Source organism: Varanus komodoensis, unplaced genomic scaffold (assembly GCF_004798865.1).
Source record: "Varanus komodoensis strain SLA01 unplaced genomic scaffold, ASM479886v1 scaffold69, whole genome shotgun sequence".
Lineage (NCBI taxonomy): Eukaryota > Metazoa > Chordata > Lepidosauria > Squamata > Varanidae > Varanus > Varanus komodoensis.
This window is the reverse complement of record NW_025336334.1, coordinates 3,527,577-3,555,438: the sequence shown is the minus strand read 5'-3', so window position 1 is coordinate 3,555,438 and position 27,862 is coordinate 3,527,577. Positions and strand designations below refer to the sequence as shown.

Below are 27,862 nucleotides of genomic sequence, written 5' to 3'. Positions count from 1 at the left end.
AGGTTTCCTTTGATGCAATGTTGTGTGACTCTAAATAGAACTTGATGTGTTTAAAGGTTTTGGGGCTTCAAGGCTGCAGTCTTATACCCACATTCCTGAAAATAAGTCACATTGAAGTCAAAGGGGTTTACCACTGAATAGACATGTCTAGGCTTACACTGTAAATTATTTTCTGTATTTATTATTCATTACACAAATTTGTATACTCTTTTCTAATAAAATTATCCAAGTGGATAATTTTAAATACAGCAAAACAATCAGTGATCAGACAATAAAGCCATAACAGTACTAGCTGGGTCACATCTCAGGGAAAGCCATCATAAAGCGGTCATTCTTAAGCAGGTATCTGGAGACTATAGATGCTCAACTGATGTTGAGAGCAGGTGCCATAGGAATAATGCTCAATGCTCTACTGAAACTAGTTCTAAGGGGAATTTTATATGTATCTTGTAAATTTTTTTTAACATCTCTATATCTTCCAAATAACACTGGCTTCCACTCAATAGGCTTCCCTTAAGTGCACCGTGTCTTGGGGGGATATTATTGTTATTGTTATTGTAATTATTATTATTATTGGTGAGGGGAATCATTTTGTGAGGAAATGGCAAACCCTTTCCTGCATACTGATTCCTATACTGCTGATCTTGACCACCACAGCTATAAAATGCCATTATACCTTCAGTAAATCAGTTTGACCTTTGCAAAAATTTGATGGGAACGATTTACTAACATTTCTTGCTGCATGCAATTTCTTCATTAGGCCCATACTTTCAATAGGTCATCCAGTACTGATGAGAGGCATGAAGCCCAGGTGTGGTGAATACTCTATGTTCCTTGTTTCTGTGTATTTCAGGGTAGAATATATAGGGACCCTATGACTAATGTCCCTGTTTTTTTCTCCTTGAAATTATTTGTAAACTTTTGGCCAAATGGGACCCTCTTCCATCTTGAAATGTTGCTGTAGGGAATACACCTCACCCTAATGGCCTGTGGGTAACCCTCTGGGGGCTGCATGCCAGTGGTGGGTGTGGCCAAGGCAAAAGTGGATGGAACATATTTATACACACATTTAGGAACACATGCACATGGAAACACCCTTCAGTGGAGCTTGAAGAAAGACTGTAATTGGTTAACTGCTCTGGAGGAGGAGTGTGTGAGGCAGCTGTGCATAGCAGATGCTCGGTGAGCTGCTGGTCCTTGCCTGTTCCTTAGGTTATCAGCCTATAAATGAGTACCCAATAAGGGGTACTTATGTAGAAGCAGTTGCGTGTAGAAGCAGTTGCATTCCATTCTTTCCCAGACAAAGCAAGAGAGAAGGACAAGAATATAGAAATATATAAAACAAGTTCAGACTGACTTGGAAGAAGGAAGGAAGGATTGTCTATATAAATTAGACTCCAGGAATCATATTTTGACTATGATTATATCATAATCATAAATGTACTAAAAATCATAGTAATCATTTTGTTAGGAGAATTATCATTGCTACAATTCACTCAAACTTTTATCAAGAAAGTACTACAATTTCACCAGAAATAATGTGACATTCCCCAAGTGAAATGGAGTCTACTAGCCTCAGTAACTTGATATAAACATATGATTCTGAAAGGGGATTTCTGTCAAGGATGCCACAGTTAATGGAAAATGGATTCAACTTGAAGAGTCAAAATTAGGGTGAATAACACCGCAAAACTTTCTTTAGTAGCAGCAGTCATACGTAGTTCCTGAAACTTTGCTATTCAAATTCAAACCCAATTTGAATCACCGACATGTTGTTCATGGCATCTAAGAAACAGACTGCTCTTCTGGTCGACCTGTAGGCTTCAACTCTGTCTATTCACAATAGAAAGTGACTGAATCTAATTTGTGCCCATTGTCAATTTAGAGCATAGTTTTCATTGTTTATTTTTTAATAACTCAAGAAAAAACAAATACATTTAAACAAAGACAATGGAAGATTTTTTTCCAATGGAAAAACAAGAGCATATAAAGACAAGGCATATAAGAAGATAACGTTAAAAGTAAAAGGCTACAACAACTGGACACAATGTAATTGATTCATGTTGTAAATGCACTTCTGCCAGGGATTTCCTCTTATTGCAAGAGAGCAAAGTGGGCTTCTCTATCATAGTGTGGAGATGTTGGATTCATCTACTGAACAATGTAGAAGAAGAATGAAGATAGGCAGAGACACACTCTTTTTATGGGTGATGGAGTGGGGGGATATCCCTGAGATTTAAAATCGCATGGCATCACAGATCTAGGAAAGTTTCCCAACAGAATGTTCTTGCTACGGTGACTGTAAAATCACTGTTCTGTATCTGCTTTGTCATCCTTTGAGTAACTCACTCTGTCCTACAAGCTCTTTTTCTAGTGTATTCATGCACCATGACATCCTGACACAGGTAGTGAGGCATGAACTTATTCTTCCCCTCATCTATTTCTTCTCCAATTTATTTTTACTTCAGCCATTCAGGAAGGCTGCAATCATGTGTCCCCCACCCCTGCTGCCATCACCACCACTACCCATTGTTTGCTTTCTCCTGTCCATCGACCAACAACATTACTTTACTGCAGACACTGTAATATTAACTACTGTTCAAACAGAAGCTCTTAGCAGGGGAATTAGCTGGGATTTCTCTGACCTATTACTCAACAGGATTTTCTGCAACAACACGTTTTTGTTTGTTTTTCAGGGATTAGTGGCAATATTCCACATACTACTGACACAAAGAAATATAGGTTTCATACCAAAAAAAAAAGGTAGACTTTTTGTCAGTCCTTTCCCCTTGCTTTTTAAAGGAGCCTCTGTAGAATTGATTGCTAGAGAGTAATATTAACGTTGACAAAATCCAACACATAAGTATAGGAAGGTAATTTGTCCATAGCTGATGGGAGTACCAAAGACTGTTTCCATTTGTCATCTTTGCTGCAGCCATTTGAGATCATCAGTTACCAGAAACAGATACTAACCCTCCTTTGTCCTTTTGTTATTTATTTAAAGCATTTCTATACCCTTCAATTAGCATAGTGCTCTCAGAAATTTATTTACACTAATTTTATTTTAGTACTCATGTTGAGGATACCAGTGGAAAGGTGGGAATAGTTTTGAATGAAGGATTTAATGAATGGTACTTTAAGGGAACAGTCCTATACAAAGTCCAATGGTACTCAATGGGGCTTAATTATGAGTAGGCATGTTTAGAGAAGCTGCTGCAAAGGTGCTGTACTCCACTTCACTAAGGATGATCCCCATTTTCTATTACTATTGTTACACTCTCATACTGCCCCATACCCCATTGGGCTCTCAGGGTGGTTTAGAAGAATATACACAGGAACAACAAAATAAAATCTTAAAGGAAAAACAAAATAAAAATGTTATGTCTGGCAGGGTGTGTGTGTGGGGGGCAGTGGCAGTGGTGGCGTTGATGACAGGCCTCTGGAGGAAGGGTCAACGGATGTGGAGCAGCACTGCCCACTCTCACACGTGGCTCCATCTGCTCTCACCAGGGGACAAGGGGGGAGCCTGCAATGTCTGGCAGTGGTGAGTTGGTGGCAGCAGCAATAGCAACAAATTTACAGGAACCTGTTCCTAGTAAATCACTATCTTTTTGCTTTTTTCCTTTAATCCCTATCTTGTTGCCTTTAATCATTCCTTTAGATGAATTATATGTACATGTGGTCCCTAGATTCCTTTCCACATCACTGCTTAAACACTCCTGAATGTTTGAATTGCAGCAGTTTCATAATAACAAGAATAATAAAATATAATTTACCCATCATTTTAATAATTAAATTAATGATTTTAATTAAATTGATAACATTTTATAGTCACATTTTCTTTTTCTTCTTTCTTCCTCTCTTTCTTTTAGATTTGAATTGTTGTTATTGTTAGTTTTGAGTTGTTATTATTGAATTTTTAATTGTATTTTATATTATTATTTAATCTTTTGTAAGCTGTCCTGAGGCTTGGGCAAAGGATGGGGTAAAAATGTTTTAAATAAATTAATTTAAATAAAAATATTTGATTACAGCATAAAATGTGTCATTCTAGAAACATATAAGTCTGTTGAAACATAACAATGTGTATTGTTGAACCAGGCAGTGATCTACAGTAAGAGACTAGGAATGTTCTGAGTAATACTGAATTGAACTGGAGAGAAATGAGTTTTATAAACAATATATTATTCCTCAGAATTTTCCTCCATCTTGATTGTTCTTTTCAGGACCCCTCCAAAATCATGAAAACATTTTGTGAGTATTTTTGGATTTTAAAAGAAATCATGTCAGCAAAGAGCAATAGAAGAGGCAGTGGAAGGTGGGGAAGAGTACAGGTAGTGCAGATGGGATTGTTCTCATGGATGTTACAACACAATAAGATCCAGTTGACTATGTGGGCTTGTGACGTCATCATATTCAATGAAAGTTACCTAATTAGCTGGCAATGTATCCAGAAAGAAACATTTTGAAGTAAAACAAAATGATGTCAAATGGAGGAATAATGACTGTGAGGAGGTATGAAAAATGCATAAGAGTATCTGGGAAATGTTGGATAATATGATTTCTTTATTTTGGGACTCCAAGTTTCAGTTAGTGAACGCAACAAATTAAATAATTTTTAATGTTAATTGATAAATTTGTGTGCCATTTTTACTAAACATCGCTGAGACTTGATGACATGCTTCTTTATTTTTGGGCACTATTCTAGTTCTGGTGTGCCAGTATGGAATCGGGGAAAACATCTTTAAAGAACTAAACTGGATTCAAACTTAGCCATATTTAGAGGAGATTCATTGAAATTGATGGGATTTAATACCGTCATGACTAGTCTAATAGTCTCACGACATGCATTGATTTCAGTGCACCTACTCAAATATAGAAACATAGAAACAGAGTGAGTCAGAAGTGGTCTCCCGGACCATCTAGTCTGACCCCCAGCTCCAGCTGGCTCCACTCACGACATGCCCACCATGGGCATGTCCAGCCTATCCTTGAACACCCTCACCGATGGGGCCTCAGCCACCTCCTGTGGAAGCCCATTCCATACCCTCGGGGTCCTAACTGTCAGGAAATGCTTCCTCGCATCTAAACAGAACCTTGGTTCCCTGAGCTTTGTTCCATTAGAACGTGTCCTGCCTTCCTCTGCAGGGGAGAACAGGTCTGTGCCCACCTCCATGTGACATCTCCTCACATACCTGTATGTCGCCAACATATCCCCTCTGAGTCTTCTCTTCTCCAGGCTGAAGAGACCCAGTTCCCTCAGTTTCGCCTCATCACGCATCCCCTGCAAACTGGCCACCAACCTTGTGGCCCTACGCTGCACTGACTCTTAACATGGCTATATCCTTCCTGTAATGAGGAGCCCAAACTGAACACAATATTCCAGTTGTGAGTGCACCAGAGTCGTGTAGAGTGGTCGTCATACCTCTCTTGATCTAGAAGTCACAGTTCTGGCTATGCAACCAAGGGTGGTGTTCGCCCTCTTAACCACCACATTGCACTGCTGATTCATGTTTAGCCTGCAGTCAACCAGCACCCTGAGGTCCCTTTCACAAGTGCTGCTCTCCAGCCACTTGTCCCCTAACCTGTACTTATGACACGTATTCCTATGCCCCAAGTGCAAGACCTTGCACTTATCCACAATGAACGCCATCCTGTTGTCTCCTGCCCGCTTCCATAGTCCGTCCAGATCCTTTTGGATCTGGAGTACCTGTTCCTCAGTTGTGGCCATTGCCCCAGTTTCAGTATCATCTGTGAATTTGATCAGCAGGCTGTTCACCCTTTCTTCCATGTCATTGATGAAAAGGTTAAACAGGATCGGCCCCAGGACAGAGCCCTGGGGGACCCCGCTTGTCACTGGCCACCATCCCGATGATTCCCCACTAATGGTTACCCTCTGCTTTCGGTTACTCGGCCATGCCTTAATCCATAGGACAGTACATTCCTCTATCCCAAAACTCCTCAGTTTCTCAGCCAGAATATCATGGGGCACTTTGTTAAAGGCCTTGTTGAAATCCAGGTAAACCACATCCACTGCATCCCCTCCATCTAGCCATCTCGAAACCTTGCCATAGAATTTCACAAGGATTCTCTGGCAGGACCTGTTTTTGCGGAAGCCGTGTTGTGTGGCTGTCAGCCTCCCTTCCATATCTAGCATCACTAGATCTCTCTCTATTATGAGCCTTTTCATTGTTTTTCCTACAATGGATGTAAGGCTAACAGGTTTGTAATTCCCCATGTCCCTTAAACTACCCTTTCTGAAAATTGGGACCACTGATGCCACCCTCCAGTCCTCTGGAACTTCACCCATTCTCCATGAGACCTCAAAAATGGAGGACAGTGGGTGAGAGAGAACCCCTGCCAACTCTCTAAGTACTCTTGGGTGTAACCCATCAGGGCCTGGTGCCTTTGTAATGTCCAATGCCCTGAGGAGACCCTCGACTTCTAGGGGGGTGACTCTAATCTGTGCCCCTGGCCTCATCTAATCTCCCATGAAGAGCTCTCTTGTCCTGCTTTGGGGAGAACACAGAGGCAAAATAGTCATTTAACATCTGTGCCTGTTCCCTCGTATCAGTCATTGGATATCCTTCCTCCCTATTTAGTGGTCCCACTACTTGTCTCCCCTTCCTCTTCCTATCTACATGCTGAAAAAAAGCCCTTTTTGTTGCTCTTGATATTCTTTGCAAGTCTCAGCTTGTAATCAGCCTTAGCCTTGTAAAGAATCCTTCTGCAACGGGCCTCCTCCTCCCCCCAGTATACCCTTTTTTCTATTTGCCCCAGTACCCATTTCCTACAGAGGGTTCCTCTTGCATCAAATCCCTCTAACCACCTCCTTTCGCATCCATGGCGGCGCTCTCCTTCACCTCCCCGCCTTACTAACTAGAGGTATCGTCAAGGCTTGCGCCTCCAAAACCTCCCTTTTGAGTGCTATCCACCTCTCCTCAACTCCCTTGACTTCCAGTAACCCATCCCAGGAGACTTTCCCCAGTCTGGCCTTCAGTTGGCCAAAGCTGGCCCTCTTGTAGTCCCAGCTTCTAGTGCTCGACCTGCTGCACGTCCCCAATCCCCTGATCTCAAAGCAAAGGATGCAGTGATCACTCACATCCAGAGCTCCCCTAATCTATACTTCATCTATCAGCTCCTCCCTGTTGGTCAAGACCAAGTCAAGGATATCCCCCCCTCCTTGTTGCCTCTCAGACCCTCTGTGTGAAAAACCCTCCCTCTATAGCTTCTAGGAGGCAAAGTGACCTGGCTGTCACCGTTCATTGAGTCTTCCAACTAATATTCAGGAGATTGAAATCTCCCATAATTACTGTGTCCCTTCCCTGAGATAGCCTTAGAATCAAATCTGTCAGGACATCATCCAGGGTCTCAAGTTGACCGGGAGGGCAATAACATACCCCCACTGTCAGGTCCCTTTCCCTGTCAAAACCCCTAAGTTTCACTCAAACTGCCTCCACCGAATCCCCATCTGTGCTGCATTCTATCTCACTGCATCCTATTCCTTTCCTGAAATATAAAGCTATACCCCCACCCCTCTTTCCCTTCCTATCCTTTCTAAAAAGGTGATACCCCACTGTGTTCACATTCCAGTCTTGTCTTTCATCCCACCAAGTCTCTGTGATCCCCACCAGGTCATACCCTTCTATTCTCAGGAGAGCTTCCAGCTCTTCCTGCTTATTACCCAAGCCCCTCGCATTGGTGTACATGCACCTCAACTCCTTCCCACCGCTTCCTTTCTTTGGAGTCCCCAGCCTTCTCCTTCCCCCCATCTTCCCTGATACCTGGCCTCTCTTTGTAGGAGTCCTATCTGTCCCTGCAGTACCTCTAAAACCCTGCTCCCAGAGCCCTACCCACACTTGTCCAGTGCAGATATGTTTCTGGGGGGCCTGACCCGCCCCCCCCCCAGCTCAAAGTCTTCCGGAAAGGTTGCTAGAGCATCTCCAAGGGACCCGTTCCTTGCCAGAGATCCATTGGCAAGAAACCAGGTGCCATGGTAGAGGAAGTGTTCCTTCTGGCACCACACCCTAAGCCTCAGCGACCCTCCTATCCCTGCCTGGCCCAAATCCCCGGACTGGTAAGATCAAGGAGAAGGCCACTTGGGACCTTAAGGTCCCTGAGTTTCTTCCCCAAGGCCGCTAAGTCACTGATGATCCTGCCCACACCCTGCCTGGCTATGTCATTTGTGCCCACATGGATCACCAGAAGTGGCTGGTGACCACCAGAACGAACAAGATGCTCCACTCTATCCTTCACATGCTGGATGTGTGCGTCCGGCAGGCAACAGACCTCCCTCGCCTCAAGGGCAGGGCGGCACACCGCCACTTCAGTGCCCCTCAGCAGGGAGTCCCCTACGATGATCACCCGCTGCCGTCTCTTCTTGGTGGTGGTAGGCTGCCGTGCCCTGGCCCTCGCCTCTCCTGCAGCGGCCCCCTTGCCTCTTGTGGTCCCAGGCTGGGGGTCCTTCTGGTCCCCCAAGGTCTGATCAGCTCCAGCGTCCCCAAGTGGAAAGAACCTGTTTCCCAGCTCCAGATCGGCGCCAGGAGAAGGAGGAGGCTGTGGGTGACATGCCTCCATGTTTCCCTGGCTGTTCCTCCCGTGGCCCCTCCCTCAACCCTCTGTCTGGAGGGGGACTGCTCCTGGGGGATCTGGAGAGCTCTCTCAGCCTTCAGGCACCTCATCTCCTCTAGGAGGACCACCAGCTTGCACCGAGGGCAAGTGTATCCCTGCCTCTCCTGAGGGAGAAGGGCAAACATGTTGCAGCTGTCGCAGTGGACAGGAACACCCATGATTTCTGCCAAGGCCATCTCCTGGTCTGCCATTGGGAACCCTTCAGAGACCCTACCTTAGTCCCCCACTTTGTCTGTCCTGCACTACTCCTCATTCGCCCAGTTCTCCCAGACAAAAACCTACACAAGGATAAAATAAAAATTCAAATGGGGGTGGGGGGGAACCTGCCTCCAGGGAAGGGAGTCCCCTCACAGCCCGGGCCACAGCTAAGGGACACAGACAAGGGACGATGCCTCTCAGGCTGGTGGCCTCACCCCTCTGCTTCCTCCTGGCCCCTCCTGCCTCTCTGGCCCTGCCTCCCTTCCCCCCTGCTGCTCCTGATCCTCTGCTCCTCTGCCCAGCTCCTACCTTGCCTTCACCAGTCCCCTGGCCACTCAGCACTCTCTCCCAGCCTCTGCTGCTCCTCTGCTCTGCCAAGAGGCAAGAGCCAAAAGCTCTTGACAAAATATGACTAAAACTGGATCCAATCCAGCCTCTCACACTTTCCAGAGATGGCCATTCACAATGAATGTTGGTAGTACTTCTTCATCCATTCTTTCCATAAAGAACTTCTTATATTTGCTACTAATATAACAATGGTTTTAAAGGAACTCTACAGACTGTCAATATGTATCTGGACTAATTTGATAGAATTATGACATTTAAAGTCCATAGATGAGGTTCACCATAGGAGGACTTGTGGAAAATAAAATATGTTCACAGCTTGAAACTTTAGTACTGTGGTACCTCGGCTCATGAATGCCTCAGTTCACGACCAAATTGGGTCATGAACAAAAATTTCATAAAAATATTTACTCAGGTCATATAAAAATATTTGCTCAGGTCCTCATTGGTTGGCGACCGCGATTGTGGCCATCTCCCCACACCCCCCAAGTGGGGAGATGGCCGCGATCGTGCTGGGGGCGGGGGGGGGGAGATGGCCGAGATGGCGCCTGTATTTCCTGCATGAGGGCGCAACTGTGATCTCGGCCATCTCCCCCCTCCCCCAGCACGATCATACCCATCTCCACCTCCGAGCATGCCCACATTCTCACCTGTCTTCCCCCCCTCCCAGGGCGCCCACGTTCCCGCCTGTCTCCCCCCCCCACAGCGCATCCGCATTCGCACCCATCTTTCCCCTCACAGTGAGCCGGAATGACAGGCGCGTGCAGGGATGATGGGCGTGATCCTGATTGTGTGGGGGGGTGGGGGAGATGGCCGTGCTCTTGCTTGGGATTGGGGGGGGGGAGGTGGCTGCAATCTTTGTTTTTCTTTGTCACTTTGCTTCACAGTTTTCTGATTTAAAAAAAAAAATAGTTACAGAACGAATTTACCTTATTTACATTGAACCTTATGGGGAAATTTAACTTGGCCCATGACCAATTTGGGTCACGACCAGAGTCCTGGAATGGATTAAGTTTGTGAGCCAAGGTACCACTGTATTTAGGAGAGTCTCACTCCCTGTATAAGCTTGTCTGAGTACTGAAATCTGCTGAAGTGATTCACCTTTTGTCCAGTTTATTGAGTGCCTCTTAATTGTTGATTGGCTTGCTTGGATTCTTGCTCATCCTAACGGACATTTGAATTTTTCCCCATCCTGTAATCAGTTGAAAGATTTGAATAAATAAATAAATTTGTTTCTTCCTTTAGAAGGAATCCTCTGCTCTTAAAAGCTTTAGGATATCTAGTGCTCTGTGGACTGCTGCCATCAGGACAGGAGGCACAATAGAGGCAAGTTTGTCTCTCTGATCTGCTGTTGCAAAAATTTCCTCTTGATTGGCTTCTCAGCCTATCTAGAGATGATGCTCTGCTGGGGGATGGCCAGGCCATAGGATTTCTTACATCTCAGCCTCTCCTCTCCCTCCCTGCCCACTGGAATGCACACCTATCTTTCCTTCCAAAAATGCCACATTTGCAACCTTGGGAAACGACAACAATCAACAGTGAACAGAGATCATAATTTAGGGGATGAGAGGGATCATAACTGATCACATCCCCCACCCACAGCCTGCATCTCAAGGGTCCCTGGTTTTCAGGGGACACAGGAGCTACAGTTGGGAAAGGGCCTTCCCTCTTGTTTATTTACCGAAATTGTTGACACTGTATTTTATAATCTGTTCTTGCTTTAACATATTCCATATAAACATCCTTAATTATCATTACAAAATAATAAGTCATATAATATATAATACATTCAGAACAAAAGAATACTTCACTAAACTAGGGTAACTTTAATGTATCAACAGAATAATAATTTATACAACATTAGAGCAGAGCTGAAAAGTTCTACAGAGGAACCTTTTGATTTTCATTGGGAAGGCATGTGAGGTAAAATTATTTTACAAAACTATATCAACCCGACTAAGCATTTTTTGCTGCCACCATCCCCATAACAAATTCAGCACCCTCTGTTGCTCTGCATCCCTCCTCCCACTTTTTGTTGTTTTTTTTACCATCCTTCAGTTTTTCTTCTTCTCCAGACTGAAAGCACTGCTTCCCAGTTTTGCTCTGACTCTGACCATGTCCATGTCAACGCCAGGTCAGAGTGAGGACAGAATTAAGATGCAATGTTTCCTATTCTTATTTTGGGTATCTTCTAGGCAGTGCTTTTTTGTAAGAAAAACGGTGCCGGAACTCATGAAATTATTTACCTTTCGTACGTAGTCAATCACTGTACACACACCACACACATCAGTTGTGTAACAAAACGTAACGGTTGCCACCCGCAGTAAGCTCAGCGCACAACCACACGACCAATCACAAGCCAAGCAGCACCACAAGCTGAGAAGTGCCATTACAACCAATGTGGACGAAGTATGCATGCATCAGAATCGACACACAAGCAGCCTGCATGCACCGTTTTAATGATTTTACCGCCGACCTGCTACGCTCGACAGGGTGATTCAAATCCATGTGGACCAAACATCAAATTTTCAAAAGTTACTTTTAAAATTTGGAAAATCTGTCGAAAAAAGGTGCCGGAACTCTGTTCCGGTGCGTTCTATGACAAAAAAAGCACTGCTTCTAGGTAAGAATGTTGCTACTCAGAAAGTATCAGAATGAAGTCAATTAGCATTGTGTCCTACAGGTTCCTGAACTTTGATTTGTTTCCAAGATAGCAATGCATATATTAATGCCTTTTAATGTTTATTAAATTTTGCCAAATATGTAATGCATAGAAATATATTATTCTGTACTATTTAAGTGTATATTAAACATTTTAAATTATTTAATAATAATGAGCTGTTCTTGCCTTTTTCTTCCTCATGATTAGAAAAGGCAGAACCAATTATGAAGAACTGCAGATGTAGAAACAAATATGCAAAATACAAGTTGTAATTCTCATTTGTTTAATAAATTCATATCACAGAATTTATTTTTTTTGGTACTAAATTTAGATTTTGAGTTGAGTAGAGCAAATTAGACACTGCCCTGTGGTAGACATCAACTTGCACTGCTCTGTCCATGTAGAAGCTCACTGGAGGAAAAAATACTTTAACCTCTGGTGACTGAGGTGGGCAGAGCAGCTGGAGGCATGGAGGCTCTGGCTTGGCATTGTACAGCCTCACCATAGCATGGGTAATAGTGCCCGGCAGAGGCTGGACATGGCTTGCTCCTCACCAACTACACACCTTCACAGTAGAGCAGCCCATATGACCTCCACAGTGACCTGGTTGGATAAGAGTACTGGCTACTGCTGGATTTCAACAGTACTTGCACAGAAAACATACTTTAGTTGGGCAGACTGGTAGATACCAGCTGGCTGGGAACCACGGGTCTTAGGAATTAGCATAAATATTACACACATACTTAAAATGTGCTATTTTGTAAGCATTTCAAAGCAATGAAAAACATGGCTTCCTTCTTTCTTTCTCATCCTTCCACCTGATTATTTTTTTATTCCCCCTCCTCCCACAGGAAGCAGGGAAGCTGCTTTCACCTATGCCATCACTGCTGCTGGGGTTGCACATGCCGTCACTGCTGCCTGCAGCCAGGGAAACCTCAGCAATTGTGGCTGTGACAGAGAGAAACAAGGTTATTACAACCAAGAGGAAGGGTGGAAATGGGGAGGCTGCTCCGCTGATATCAGATACGGCATTGAATTCTCCAGGAGGTTTGTTGATGCCAGAGAAATCAAAAAGAATGCTCGGAGACTGATGAACTTACACAACAATGAGGCTGGAAGAAAGGTATTTTAGAACAGGAATGGTCTAACCTAGAGGGAAGGGAACCCTTTGCACTGGCAATAACTGGGATTTTGTTCTTACAGAGGTGGTAAATCTTGTCTGGGCTGTACCATTTCAGACCAGGCTATACCATTCCAGACTGCATTAAATGTGATCGAATGCTCCTCCATACAAAAAAGATTCCTTGCATACAAAAACCCTAACATGTGGGAAAGAGGGATTCTAGCTCAGCTTCCTACCTTATATGCTACTTTTCTGTATGAAAAGGTTGATTGTGGTATAGAGGCACATCCAATATACCTGCAGTCTGAAATGGTATGATCCTGACATAGGTTAACTATATTTATGGAGATCTAGACTTGGGATGGGGGAATAAGCCTGAAGATATTTAATCTGTTTGTGCCATCAATGCACATGGTGCTTCATAGAGTAACATAAGCAAATATAATGAAATCAATGAAAATGGACCCCTGCCCTAAGAATCTTACAGTCTTAAAACAGAACAATCTAAAAATTGCCCATCGATCACCATTTTGTTCTGACAGCTGCATGTAGCATGGATTTTGTTACATTCAGTGTCTCCACCTAGGCAAACACAGAGCAAGGAGAACAAGCCCAAACTAACACATGCAAAATGTTATTACTGTTTATAATACATTTTATTCAACAGTATACTCCATTTGTGCAAAAACTATATCTGACACTAGATGCCTAATTTATACATTTAACCCATTTTATACATTTTGTTTTGATTCCTTCCCTTTAAATTTTGCCATTGTGTTTCAGCACTCATTTTGTCAAGGAGAGGTAGCACTTAGATCATTTTAGTGAGAAATACTATCACAAAGCTATAGATAATCTATACAGGGAAAGGGGAATGTTCTAATATTTCTCTGAGAAACCAAGTCAAATTGTGAAGCTTTATTTAGGAAGTTGTTCTTCACGTATTATCTGTTCAATAAAAGATTGACTCAGAGCATATATAAAATGTACCAGAAAACTAATTTAATTTATGTTTTAGGCATAATCTCAGGATGAAAGACTCTGAACTAATCATCAAAGATGGAAACTGTAATTGGCTTAAGGGGCAATCCTATGCAAGTTTAACTGGGGGTGGAGGAAGCCTACAACTTCCAGCTTAACTGTAGGCCTTTATTCTGCTAAACTTTCATAAAATTGCACCCTTGCTCAGTAGATAATTCAGTGAGGACAACTTCAAAATGTAGAAGCAGCTATTTATTTCTTTTTGACAGTATCTTAATTCTGGACTGCTGAATTTTGAAAGAAAAATATTTAAAATGTGCTTTCCTTCTGACAATGGAACAGCTGTTGTCTATGAAACTACATGTGGCACTGTGTTTCTGTTGGTGATCCTTTTTAGCTTGACTCTGATTTTTGAAATAAGAGCTGTTGGTCACTATTGCAGCCTGTACTGGTCTTGTTTTGCCAGCAAGAATATAGCTTCTCCACCTTCTGCTTGCAATTACATAATCTATTTGAATTCTGTGTTGGCCATCTGGTGAAGTCCATGTCTACAGGAGTCTGAGCAGTTGCTTGAAGTGTATGTTTGCAATGAATAGGTTGCTTGCTTCACAAAATTCTATGATTCATTCTCCTGCTTCATTTCTTACCCCTAGGCCAAACTTTCCTACAACATTTGATTCTGCTTTCTTTCCTGTTTGTGCATTTCACTTACCTAGGATTAGCAGCATTAGCAGTCTTGTTTTGATATGTTATCAATTTTCTATTGACCTCCTGCACAGAGGTTTTCAATCTCTTCTTCTTCAACATCTGTATCCAGTTTGCCTTGGTTCATACTTCTCATGTTCATGTTCCAATTGCATGTGTTGCACAGCATCAGACTTTCCTTTCACCTCTGCACATGTCAACCCCTAGACTTCCTTTCAGGTTTGCTGTAGCAGCGTCTTTAGCAGCAGCATTACTTGTATTTGCCCTTTGTCCTTCCCCAGTAGTTCATAATGTGCCTTCCAACCTGGGGTCTCATCTATTTCTTTTTTCATTTTTGGATTGTTTTGTCATGAAGTTTTTGAGGTAAGAAAATTCAGAAGTGGATTACCACATCCTCTACACAGTACTAAACAGAGCTAGCTTCAGCGCCACTGCCATTGTCTGTGAAAGATCCTCCTCCAGTGTTGCCTTCAGCTGAAGTTCAGCTCCTCCTTCAGCTGCTCTTTAGGAGTTTCTCCACTCCCATCATCATTAATGAGAGCCATTCTCTTTTTGCTGATCAGGCTGTTACTCCTGAAGAGGGTAGATTTATCTTAGCCTGGTGTCTCCGCCTATCTATCCTAGCCTCCTGAAGGTATTAGGAAAGTGTCCTCTTGGCTTTCTTGACACTTTCAAGCCCCCTCACTATGTTAAGGTGTGCATCTAGGAGGGGGAATCCATGAATTACATCATGATAATTTCATGTAGACTCTGGAAGTTAGAGACAGAAAACCACTGATGAATCAAGCTGACAGCCCTTCCCTCCCTTTGGCCACTGAACTAATGCAAAGTTAATCACACTTCTCACTCTGGAGAAAGATTTTCTTCTCACTCTGCAGGTTGGGCTGAGAGAGTAGTATACAACGACCCTGTAAGACAAGTCATTTCTTATATACCTATTTGCAGGTTCAAAAGCTGAGAATAACTTGTGGCAGCCCTGTAATTATACTCCGCTGTTCATGTTTCATGTCAGAAGTGGGCCTTATGCTGACTTGGATTTTCTGTCAAAAGCCTCTCAAATCTCACAGATTGCAGCATAGTTCAATTTGCTTAAATTGCCCCCTCAAATTCACAGGTCAAGCTGTATGCAGAAATCGCTCACTCTCTTGACTTGCATGCAGACTGGTCACACTTTTAAATAAAGAGATAAAATATTTATTTATTTATTTATTTATTTATTTATTTATTTATTTATTTATTAAAACATTTCTATGCCGCCCCTTGCAGTAGCCTCGGGGCGGCTCACAACATAATAAAATACACAATAAATATACTTTTTTCAAAATCCAAGTCAGAGTAGGGACTCCTGTACCCATTACCAATCTTTATAATGATGAATAGAGGAGCATCAGGGATGTTCTGAACCATATCCTTAGGTAATTTATGTACACACCAGGGAAACACTGTAATGTTTTGTTGTAGGCCCTTGCTCATCCATATGAATATTGAGCTTGGCTGTTAAGCCATGATTGCTAAAAGGGGGCTACTGAAAAAGAAGAGAGATACTGGTATGCTTAAGAAAAATCTGTGGTTTTAATTATTATTTTTGGGGAATATACCCTGTGAGGACAACCTCTCCCCCAAAACAGTTAAAAGAGAACTGTGCATGCTAGTGGGCACCGAATGCTGACCATTTGCTGAGAGGGGGAATGGAATGTAGTATCCTGGAAGATGGCATGGCTAACTTGAACAAGAGTACTCCATGTCATCTCCGATTTATAACAACCATATGAATGAATCCCCTGCAAAATATCTTGACCTCCACAGCCTGCTCTGCTCTTGTAAATTAAAGACTGTGGCTTTCTTTATGGAATTCAAGTATTCTATACTGTGACATTTTGCTGCAGGTTTCAAATTACATACTTGAGGAAAGGATCTACTGAGTTTTCTATTTTCTGTTTAAAGCACTAGAATAATAATAATAATAATAATAATAATAATAATAATAATAATAATAATAATACTTCTTTCAAACATAATTCATATGGGCAACAATGTCAGGATTCCAGTACACTGTACACACATTCCATAATCAATGTGGTGTAGTGGTTAAAAGCACATGCTTGGTTCTCAGGCAATCTGGCTTCTAGTCCCTGCTCAGCCATGGAGCCAACTTGGTGCCTTTGGGCCAGTCACAGACTCTCAGCCCAACTTACCTCACAGGGTTGTTGTTGTGGGGATAAGATTGAGAGCAGGGGGAAGAGAATGATGAGAGAATTATTTTCCTTTGTATTATTTATCCCTGCTTCTTTACGCAGGTGCTTGAAGAGAGGATGAAACTGGAATGCAAATGTCATGGGGTTTCTGGGTCTTGTACAACTAAGACCTGTTGGACTACACTTCCGAAATTCAGAGAGATTGGATATATTTTGAAAGAAAAATACAATGCTGCTGTGCAAGTGGAAGTGGTACGAGCTAGCAGGCTTAGACAACCTACCTTTCTAAAGATCAAGAAGATCAGAAGTTACCAGAAGCCAATGGAAACAGATTTGGTATATATAGATAAGTCACCAAACTACTGCGAAGAAGATGCTTCCACCGGGAGTGTGGGGACACAGGGACGGCTCTGCAACCGTACCTCACCCAGTGCTGATGGGTGCGACATGATGTGCTGTGGAAGGGGTTACAACACCCATCAGTACACCAAAGTTTGGCAGTGTAACTGCAAGTTCCACTGGTGCTGCTTTGTGAAATGCAACACATGTAGCGAGCGGACAGAGGTGTTCACCTGTAAATAACTGCAAATGGTCTAATTTTTAAAAGGACACAACCACCACATGTTGGAGTGGAACAATACAATTACGGCATCGTTTTGCACATATAATTTTCTTTACAAGGGGGAACCAACCAGTCTCTTCCCTGTTACTTAATAACACACACTTCTAAGAATGATGTGTAACTTGCTGGCTAGCTGCTTTGACCACAATGGAAACAGGGACAATAGGATAGATTGGGCAACTTTGTTCAACACAAGCAACTTTTCCCCCCCACTGCAACTGCAGGCTGGGTGTTATAGAATTTTTCTCTTAGATTAAGTTATACATATCAGAGACTCTGACTCCAGGACATTTTTTCAGATCTAAAATGCACACAAAATGTGCAAATAAGTCTTTTTCTTAATAGAAAAAAAGGAGAGCAATTAAACTGTTCACAGAGAAACTAAAATCACATCAGTGTTGCTGACAAACATTTATTTCTGATATAGAAAAGGAAAAAAAAACAGGTACAAAGGGCAGCTGGTGGGACAAAGATGTAAAATGGGGTGGAGGAACCTCAGTGATTGAGTCATTTGTAAAACAAAGTTCAGCAAATTCTGACAGCTGTCAGTGACACTGGAACCATTTGAATAGACATTTCAGAGAGAGAAAGATTATTTTATTTATGTTTTAATAGCACCAAAACAAATTCTCTAAGCACTAACGGGTAGCTATGTCTTTATCCTTTACTAAATGTAAACTTACTGGAACTCTTGACTTTCTGATTTTTATTTTTTATATTTGGTTCTCCCCTATATTTTCAATGCTGCTGATTTCATGACACCCCATTCTTGGAAGGAGTTCTGTTACTGTACACAAGTACGGCCTAAGGCAGAACAGGAACGATTTATCAGGAGAAACTGGTTAAAAATGCCAGTGATGTTCCTTCTTCTTTGCCAAGCTAAAGAGAACCCATTCAGAAAAGCAGCCAGAGGTCCACATCAGCGCGGAGTCTATATAAGCAAAGGCAGCTAAATTTGTGCACCCCTTAAATATCTTTCATACCTTACAGTCACACCCTAGGAACTGCTTCCCATGGGTTCATCCCATGGCATGATGGTAACATTTAAAGGGTTGATACCTTGTGGCCAGGGTCAATTGTATAGCACTTGACACCAAACTGTCACCCCAAGCTTAGCTGGGTGATGTTGTTACACATTAAGGAGTCATATAATGAACATACAATTATTGTTGGCCAGGATCAGGGGCAACAATTTCATACTGATGTCCCAGTACCCACATAGTGCAGGGCTATAAACATTACAGCCCCGTGGTGGAATGAAATATGCTCCCAGAGAAATACACTTTTGCAGAATGACTGTAATATTTAAAAGATAGTGCAACTGCTTAACACTGTATATCCTTTAGGCGTTGGGCTGACAGTCCTGTTTGTGTGGTGAAGGAATGGGACCACATGCGTCATCTCCACCCTTATAATGTAGCTTGTTATAACACTTACTGTTGCATCATTTCCAGATTTAGACAGTTCCTTTATCAGCTCTTCAGAACAGATTAATGTGCTTACACTGTGCCAAAGCAATAATGCAAACAGGAGTAGCTGAAGTCCACACTAGGAACCACTGAGTCTTATCCCAGGAGTACAAATGAACACATGAGTCACTTCTAAACGACAATTAATTTGAGTAAGGTTGATAGCATTAAATTAATTTTCTTCTTTCCATCTCTCTCTCTCTCTTTCTTTCAACACATTTAAGTGTGCACCTAACACTGTTAAACATTGATGCAACCCACACATTTGCAAATATATCCAGCCAATATATTTATCAGGGCACCAGATCTGGCTGCAAATGTAGAATTGCTGCTGCAAAGTGTACAGAATAGCCCTTAGTAAACTGAAGAAGTCTTTAAAAAAACTAACACTGTCAACCTGTAAGTCAAGGGTGAGCCACCTGTGATTTGGTCTGCAACTCCTAACAGCTCCAACCAGCATAGCAAATGGTGAGAGATGATGAAGCTCATAGTTGCCTACCCTTGACATAAATTCTTGCTCCTTATCATTACTCCCTTATTTTACTTTCAGAACCATTAAAAGGCCTGCATAGGACTGATTCACACATGCCTGCCCATCCACCAATGACTAATTCTTGCATTCTTCACACTTTTAACCCCTATAGTTAGAAACTCAATACCACCATAAACTTAAAATTTATCAAAAGCTGAAGTCTATACAAATTGTATAGATGCAGGTATAAGTCACATGGCTAAAATATGAGGCATCTCAGAAAGAATACCTAGTAGTATCATCTTCAGAAACATGGTTTGAGTTAGGCTCCTGCAAATCAAAATACCACCTTGTTGCATGTTAGGCAAATGAGCAATTATATTTTCTTATTGAAAATGAATCATGTAATCCAGCTTTTGTAACACTTCCTTTGATTAGTCTTGGGCAAGCAACAGCAACATAAAACCACCCTTTCTTCAGCAATATAAACTAACTAGGCAGATGTTATAAAAGTCATACAGATGCTGTATTGCAAACAATCACAATCACTTCAGCAGGTAATGTTCTATGGACTACAAAGAGCTACTACTTGACATGTTCAGCATCCAGTACTAGAAAGAGGCCCTCACCCATCTCTCACCTCATGTTACAACTTGGGCCTCCAGATGAGGGTATACATGCACATCAAAAGATGTTTCTAGCAGCTCTGCAAAACAAAGATGAACTTTGCAATACAGACAGGACTACACATTCAGGTGTGCATCTGAACTTGCTTTGGCTGCATGCAGCAAAGATATCCGCTCACATCAGACTTCCAAAGCAAGCTAACTAATGTCCCATTATCAACTCCTGTTCTGGCATCCAGGTAAAGGGAAACCTTTCAAAATACCGAGTTCCTAGCATTTCCTGGCATCTAGATATTTTGAGAAATGCTCATCTTAAGACAAGAGTACTGATCAAGTTCACACAACATTCTTGGCCGCCCCGCAAATTAACTATGCAGTTATTTGTGGAATAATTTGCAATGTGTCTTTTTGGAAGACTATCAGACTCCCTGTGGTTTGTTCTCTGCCTTCCTCCACAGTCCTCATGCTGGTATCCTAACACCTTTCATGGCAGAAAGGTGCCTCCTTCCTCCTCACCATTCTGATCTTGTCTCCCTGTCTCTGCTCTGATCTTTGTGTTCACTGCTGTTTATTTTCAGGAGGTCAAAAGGTGCAGATAGGTCCTTTTAAAATTATTTTTGGATGGCCCCTGAGAATTGTCAGCAGTGGTGGCAGTGGCGATGATGATAATCTGGTCTTTCACAGCGGCACTCTTATGGCTGTCCGATAGTTGTCACACCTAGTCAATTACCTTGTGTGTTTCAGCTGTCAAAGTAAGTAGCAAAGTGAACCCAGTAACATTAATGGAAATTGAAAAGGAAAGCTTATATAAAGGCTAATTTGTGCCCAGATGCCATGGACCAATTGCCAAGCTGACAACTGAAGAGCACTAATAAAGGGGCAAAAGGTGAGTGGCAAAAGAAGATTTACCAAAAGAAGATGCACCAACATCTTCCCTTGGGGATGTGATCCTCTTGGTTTTGAGTGTCAAACTGGCTTTTCTATGTCCTTCAGTTTTCAACACTTCACTGAGTCTCCAACTGCTCCAGAAAGGGTGATATCAACACCTTTCATATTTGCAGTTCTTTTTGCTGTTTGTGCTGCAGTTTCCCTGAAGTTTCTTTAAAAACCCACAGAAATATACACAAGTATAAAGCCTGGGAAGTAAATAGAAGGGAAATTTGTGCACCAGCACTAAGTGTTCTATTACTGCAGGTGCACAAATTTATTCTTCATTTACTTCCCAGCCATTAAATGGACATAGATTTCCCATACAAAAAATGCAAGTATTCTCAACAGTTTTCTTAAAAATATTCTTACATGTGGCATAACAGATAGATCAAATGGGCACTAGTACCATTCAGAGTCAACACCTGTTCCATTCACTCTGTTTCTTCAGCCAGCACCTTAATGGTGTCATTGTTTTAAGAACTGTCAGGGAATTTCAGTAACTATAACTGTAAGTGCTCCAAAAAAGAGTCACAGAAAGGGGGAGCTAATATCTCCACTTACAGGATTGGTTGGATATTCAGGGAAGTGGGAGATATTGCTCTCCTTCTTCTGCTGCACCTAATGTGTCCCTCACTTCTGGTGTTTTTTGGCTGGCAACTTGGCAATTGATCCTTGGCAACTGTGAGCAAATTATGCAATCTTACTCTGTCAGTTTTCATGTATGTTACTGATGCAACTTTGCTGTTTCCTCTGACAGCTGAAAATTGCAAGGAAACTGAAAAGGCAAGATTATCAGACAGCTGTAAGAACACACTTGCAAAAGACTGGTAATAATGGTAATGCCAGTGCTGATCATATTTGCACTTTTTCTGGGGCTGAAAAAGAAGGAGGTGATCTAGTGATAGTGAAGTGCTGCCTGGACATTGGTAGAAGGGCTATCCATTGTGGCAGGGGGCTTTGCCACTCTTGCTAAGTGGAAAAATTAGAAACTAAGCTAACTCAGGAGCTGTCATGGACAGACTATTTTGGAGGGCTTTCATTCATAGAGTTGCCTCAAGTTGGAGAATACTTGATGACATAACACATAACAACAACAAGCAAACTCAAACTTGATGGCATTTCCTGAAAACCCTTGGAATACAGCTAATCTATGATCAAATGATGTCCACCAAACTTACAATGCAGCTTCAAATTCCTGTCTTTCCCCCTCAATGGTTATTTCTGTCTTTCCCCTCAATCGCCCTAAGACTGAATGTAGACAACTTCTTTCCAACAGTTTAACTTACTTTAGCATCTCTGTAAACAGATGGCACACTAACTATCTGTATCAACAACAAGGAGGATTCTACTGCTTTATTTCTCCAGAGGTTATAGTGGGTAAAAAATTCTTGCCACTTATCTGGATATCACAGTGAACCCACTGACTATTGCAGCACGCCACCCGATATGCATGCACCAAATGGGAAGTTAATTTGTGGTGGAATTTCCCTTATCATTTGGCAGGATATCACTGCTACCCAAGCTCCCCTTGGATGAGAACACAACTGGGGTAGTTTAGTTACATCTATAGGCTTAAAGAGTGAACACAAACCACAAGATTTGACAACTGCCAGCATTGTGCAGGCTATCACTCAGCATTTCATCCATCTTGCATATGGTAATAAGAATATTTCATCAGAAATATTTCCTAGATTTTTCATCAGATGTGGAAATATACAAATCTTCTCAATACTTGATGTGATGATAAAGACAAACAACTTGTCAGGTTTTACACACAGAGTGTGGCAAGCTAACTTATGACAAATGGGGCACTTGTTTGTTATGACCTCTTAGTCTTTAATCTAAAACAAGCTTTTGAACACTGTGCCAAATTTTCAGATGGATGTCTCCTTGACATTTTGTTTGTTTTGATTTGTTTCATGCCACATTATCATGTGACTGTCAGGTGACAGAGACAATTTAAATTTTAATTGTTGGACATTTCATAACAGCATTTACATTTTGTCATTCCAGCTGGTTCATTTGGCTAATCAGAAGTAAATGCATTGGCATGAGCTAAAATTAATATTCAAAACTTACCACTCAGATATGGAATTCGAAACTTCAAATATATAATATGAATTTGCATTTTACTTCAGAAATACTAGAGTATTTTAGATTTGTTGGCATTTTATTGGTTTTCTCAGCCATCAAGTATGGAACTTTATAACCTGTAAGTGTCTAAATATTAATTTACTTTATCTGTCAACTACCAAATATACTCAGACATCAAAGGCATGGCAAATACTGAATTTAAAGATCTTAGGGTATCAGATAAAGATGCTGAATATTTAGCAAACACTTCAGTATTTGAAGGATATTTCAGGAATATTTGAGATAAACGTTGCTAAGAAGAATTTCAGTAAGCAAATTCAAATTCATTGTATCTCTAGAATGTGTTAAATACACCTGTTATGGATATTCTTTTTCTTCTTTTGTTCATTTGTGGTTCATCTAACTTGGCAAGTGAGAGAACATAATTCTAATTTTGATTTTAAAGGGAGCACTGATTCCAGTTTCAAAATTGCCATTTATACAAATGTTAATTTCATCTGTGAAACAATTTTTCTAATGGATTTCTATATGAGTACTCCAAAACCAATCTATCCCAAACATTTTTCTCAACATATGAATATTTCACAAAAAATTACAGTTTCATTTGTAAAGAAATGAGTACCACTCCTCTGAAGCAAGGTCCTCAGTAGAACTGCCATCTCCCTTTTAAGCACCAAGCAGTGATGTGGGACAATGCTTCTTTCATCTCTTCAGTGCATCTTTTCTGTACATATTGTGCTTCCATGCAGAGTCCTGTGGCAAAAGGCACTGTAAATAAACTAGCAATATTTGTTGAGGAATTCAGTTAAGTTATATTATTGTATATCATTGCAATGGCTACAGAGTTATTTTAAATTATTTTGAACAACACTGAAGGAGGTGTTGTTATTTAACTACACATACACAAGCACCCACTGAAGTTGAATATCTATTACTATCTCCACACTCATGCATCTTTCCTGATATTCCAAATTGATTCACCCTGCTGCTCTTTCTCTGATGTACACACAGAGCTCATCCAGGTACAAACTGTAAATATAAAGATGTGTATGCACACAGATCTTCTACCTCCACTGAACAAAAACTGTGGCCATTACAAGAAGGGAGTGATTCCCGGTGCCAATGCCTCAGAATCCCTGCACCCACTGTAAAACACTGAATTGAGTTTTGGTCTAGTATTACTTCATTTTATGAAACATCATCCAAGTTCCAAGCATCCAGATGTCTGGGGCCATCTTCCTCATAGCCATATTTGATTTCATGTGGTCACTGTGTTGAAGCTTCTTCTGACAATCTGAGGTGAATTCAGAGTGCCCCACAACTTGATCAAATAGTGACATGGTTTCAGTCAAGGGCTCTTCAGTTCCAAGTGACACCCTGTTGGCCACAAAAGGGGGCAGGAGAAGAGAGAATATTGAATTGAAAGACAACTGGGATGTCATGCCAACCCTGTATCAAAGGGCAGTGCTATTACAAATTGCTTTCCTTGTGGAAAATTAACTGTAGTTCAGCATCAAAAGATTTGTGATCAAAAGCAAATGAAAACACACTCACACCACTGTGAGTGCTATCAGTGTCAAACTGTGGTTTACAGTAATCAGTAATGACAGAGCTCAAAACTGTACATTAAAGACTTTGGAAACAAAACAAATGTTCAAAATTTGTTTCTTTCTCTGTGATGTAAAGATTGAGATGCAAAGTTTAAAAAGGAGTTTGTTTGTTTTTTCTTTTAATCTAAGAACAAGGAAAGCAGAAACACCAACAAGCCTCCGAGAATGGGTAATTTTGCTTTTTCACTATGTTGGAAGCAGCTGGATGATCCAACCACCCTTGATACTGAGATGGGATAGAATTTCACGTGTCTCATGCAAACCAATGGGAAGGAGACAAAGCCAGAGCATGTAGAATCATGCAGATATTTTATTTATTTATATATTTATTTGGGATATTTCCAGGCCGTCCAATCATTCTGCGTCTCTGGACAGCTCACAACAAAATCAATCAATACAGCAGTATAAATACAAATGTCATAAAAACCACAAACAATAATAAAACTAACCAATGACTGAAATAAAAATAATTAAAAACTATTAAACATTAAAATATTGGGTGGATAAAAAGGGCTTGACCTGGTACTGAAAAGCATATAATGATGGCGCCAGGCAGACTTCTCTAGGGAGTGCCACCACAGAGAAAGCCCTCCTCCAGGTATTCTGTCTCCTGATCTCCTTCAAGGAGGATTTCCTCAGCAGGGCCTCTGCTGCAGATCTTAAGGGGTGGGAGGCCATGTAAGGAAAAAGATGTTGCTTTAGGTATCCTGGTCCCAAGCCATTTAGGGCTTTATAGGTCATAACCAGCACCTTAAATTGGGCCCGGACTTCAATGGGAAGCCAGTGGAGCTGATGGAGGATTGGAGCTATATGAGAATAACAACCGATCCCTGACAGCATCCTGGCAGCTCTATTTTGCACCATTTGAAGTATTCAGACTGTCTTCAAGGGCAGCCCCACATAGACCGCATTACGATAGTCCAGCCGGGAGGTTACCAGTGCATGTGTCACCATTGCTAGGCAGTTCTCATCCAGGTAAGGATGCAGCTGATGGATCAGCCGAAGCTGAAGGAAGGCACTCCTCGCCACCGCCATTACCTGGGCCTCCAGGGACAGTTCCAGGTTGAGGAGCACTCCTGTTGTTTAAAGGGAGTGCAACCCAATCCAGGACAGGGCCAAAGTCACTGGAAACCTGAACCACCCACCAAAAGGCCCTCCATCTTATCTGTATTGAGCTTTGGTTTCAGATACATGGTGGGCAACCTCTTCCACAGGTAGGGAACTAACGTTAAGAAAGAAGCATCCTGATGCAAGGAACCCATATGAATGCGTATTCCTTGAAATAATCAGAATGTCCAAATTTCTTTGAACTAAGATGTATTACTACTATTACGATTACATTTATATCCCACCAGTTTCCTTCTGCAAGGAGCCAAAGCAAGAAATGCCATCTGTAAAGGAAACTCCACTTTGCTTTGGATGCTGCCTCAAATAAAAATTTGCCAATATTATCAATATTCTATTGATTTGCTATGCAATTTCTCAGCTGTTCTATCAAAAAGGAGCCTTGTTTGCTCTTAATTTTCTTTAGGAGGTATTCAGGAGAATCTCTGCTTGTACCTATATAGTGCTTGCTCCTAAGCCCCAGTCAGTACAACATGTTCCATGTTACTGCATCACTATTTTGTCAGGAGATGTCATAAATCTATTACTCTGATGTTTGCATCTATTACTCTGATGACTTCATGTAATGAATAGACATTCTATGCAAATAGAGTATCACTCTCTGCATGCAGGCTCCCTACTTCAAGATGGCTGATGCAGGCTGTGGTATCTACTAATACATATAATTTAAGCAATTCCAAGAAAGAGCATGGATGAAAAAGTTTGTTCTGTTGCTGATGATTGTTGCAACTCCATATTGGAGCTCATGAATTTGATTTGATAAGACACTTACTTGAAATCAGAACAAACCACATGGAACTTTAAATGGAGATTTTTTTTTCTCCCTTCCAAAATCCAAACCTGTATTTAACTTTGTCAAATCCAGGCCACCGTGCTGAAACCACAGTAGTTCATTCAACTCTAAGAAATGACTGTTCATAAGCAGTTTCAGGACTTCAGCCTTGAATGTGCATTTTCTATTAACTCAAGGCAATTTTACATTTTATATTTACTTCTTAGATAGGTGATTTCTCTTGATTTCTAGCAGGTGTTTATTCACAACTTCTCATTCTTGAACATGTATTTATTTTTCTTCATATTTTGGGCTTGCTTGTGAACAAATGAAGTTTGCCTTTGTCTAATAGTTTTCTATGTAGTGGTCATGTCCTCAGAATATTATGGGAAGAGAACAGACTTGGATAAGTTTTCACTGTAGTATTTAAAGCTTAGAAAAAGAATAAAGGCAATACTTGAAATGTATATTGCAGAAAATATCTGAAATTTGGCACATACTGAAATTCACAGATGAATGTTAACAATACTAGATAAATGTTGTTAATATCTAAAAATTCATGGAACAAAACTACCTGTAAAAATTTTTTTAAAGTTTGTTGCTGCCACCTGTCATGGTGACCCTGTGAATAAATGCCCTCTCAGCTGTCCAGACCTTGACAACCCTGGTCAGCTCTTTTAAACTCAAGACTGTGAATTCCTTTTTAGCATATCTCCACCAAAGGGTTATGCAGTGAAGCATGAAAGAAAAAGCTGTTTGCATATAGCTTGGATCTCAATGCTATGACAACACCTAAAGCATGTAAAGCAGATTAAGAGCCTCATTTTTTTAAAACTACATAACTTCTAAGCTTTATGCTTTCACTTTTTCAAATAAATAAATCTATGAAAGTGTTTTTAAAAATCAGAAGCAAAACTGCAGAAAGGGGTGTCACAAGGACATCAAAAGAGCCATGGAATTATGGGCCATGTGCAGAAAAGCTCAAAGATTCCAGCAACCTGACATGGAGTACTAATCTACTATCTACTAATTACTTGATCATTCTCTGCTGAAAAGAAAACATTACATAATTCTACTTAATAAGTACATGGAATTTAAAATTATATCTCCCCTTAGGCTGCAGTTAGAAACATAGAAACAGAAACAGAGTGAGTCAGAAGAGGCCTCCCAGACCATCTAGTCTGACCCCCGGCTCCAGCTGGCTCCGCTCACGACATGCCCACCATGTGCAAGTCCAGCCTATCTTTGAATACCCTCACTGATGGGGCTCAAAGACCTCTCATGGAAGCCCATTCCACACCC

At 41.4% G+C, this 27,862-nt stretch overlaps 1 protein-coding gene across 1 annotated transcript in view; it reads left to right on the top strand.

Moving 5' to 3' along the window:
• The window catches only part of WNT7B (Wnt family member 7B), a 36,024-nt gene extending 18,602 nt beyond the window's left edge, over positions 1-17,422 (top strand). The window contains exons 2-3 of the mRNA XM_044450881.1: positions 12,688-12,959; positions 16,943-17,422. Coding sequence (XP_044306816.1) covers positions 12,688-12,959; positions 16,943-17,422 — 752 coding nt within the window. The remainder of the gene's footprint in view (positions 1-12,687; positions 12,960-16,942) is intronic.
• Positions 17,423-27,862: the final 10,440 nt, after the last annotated feature.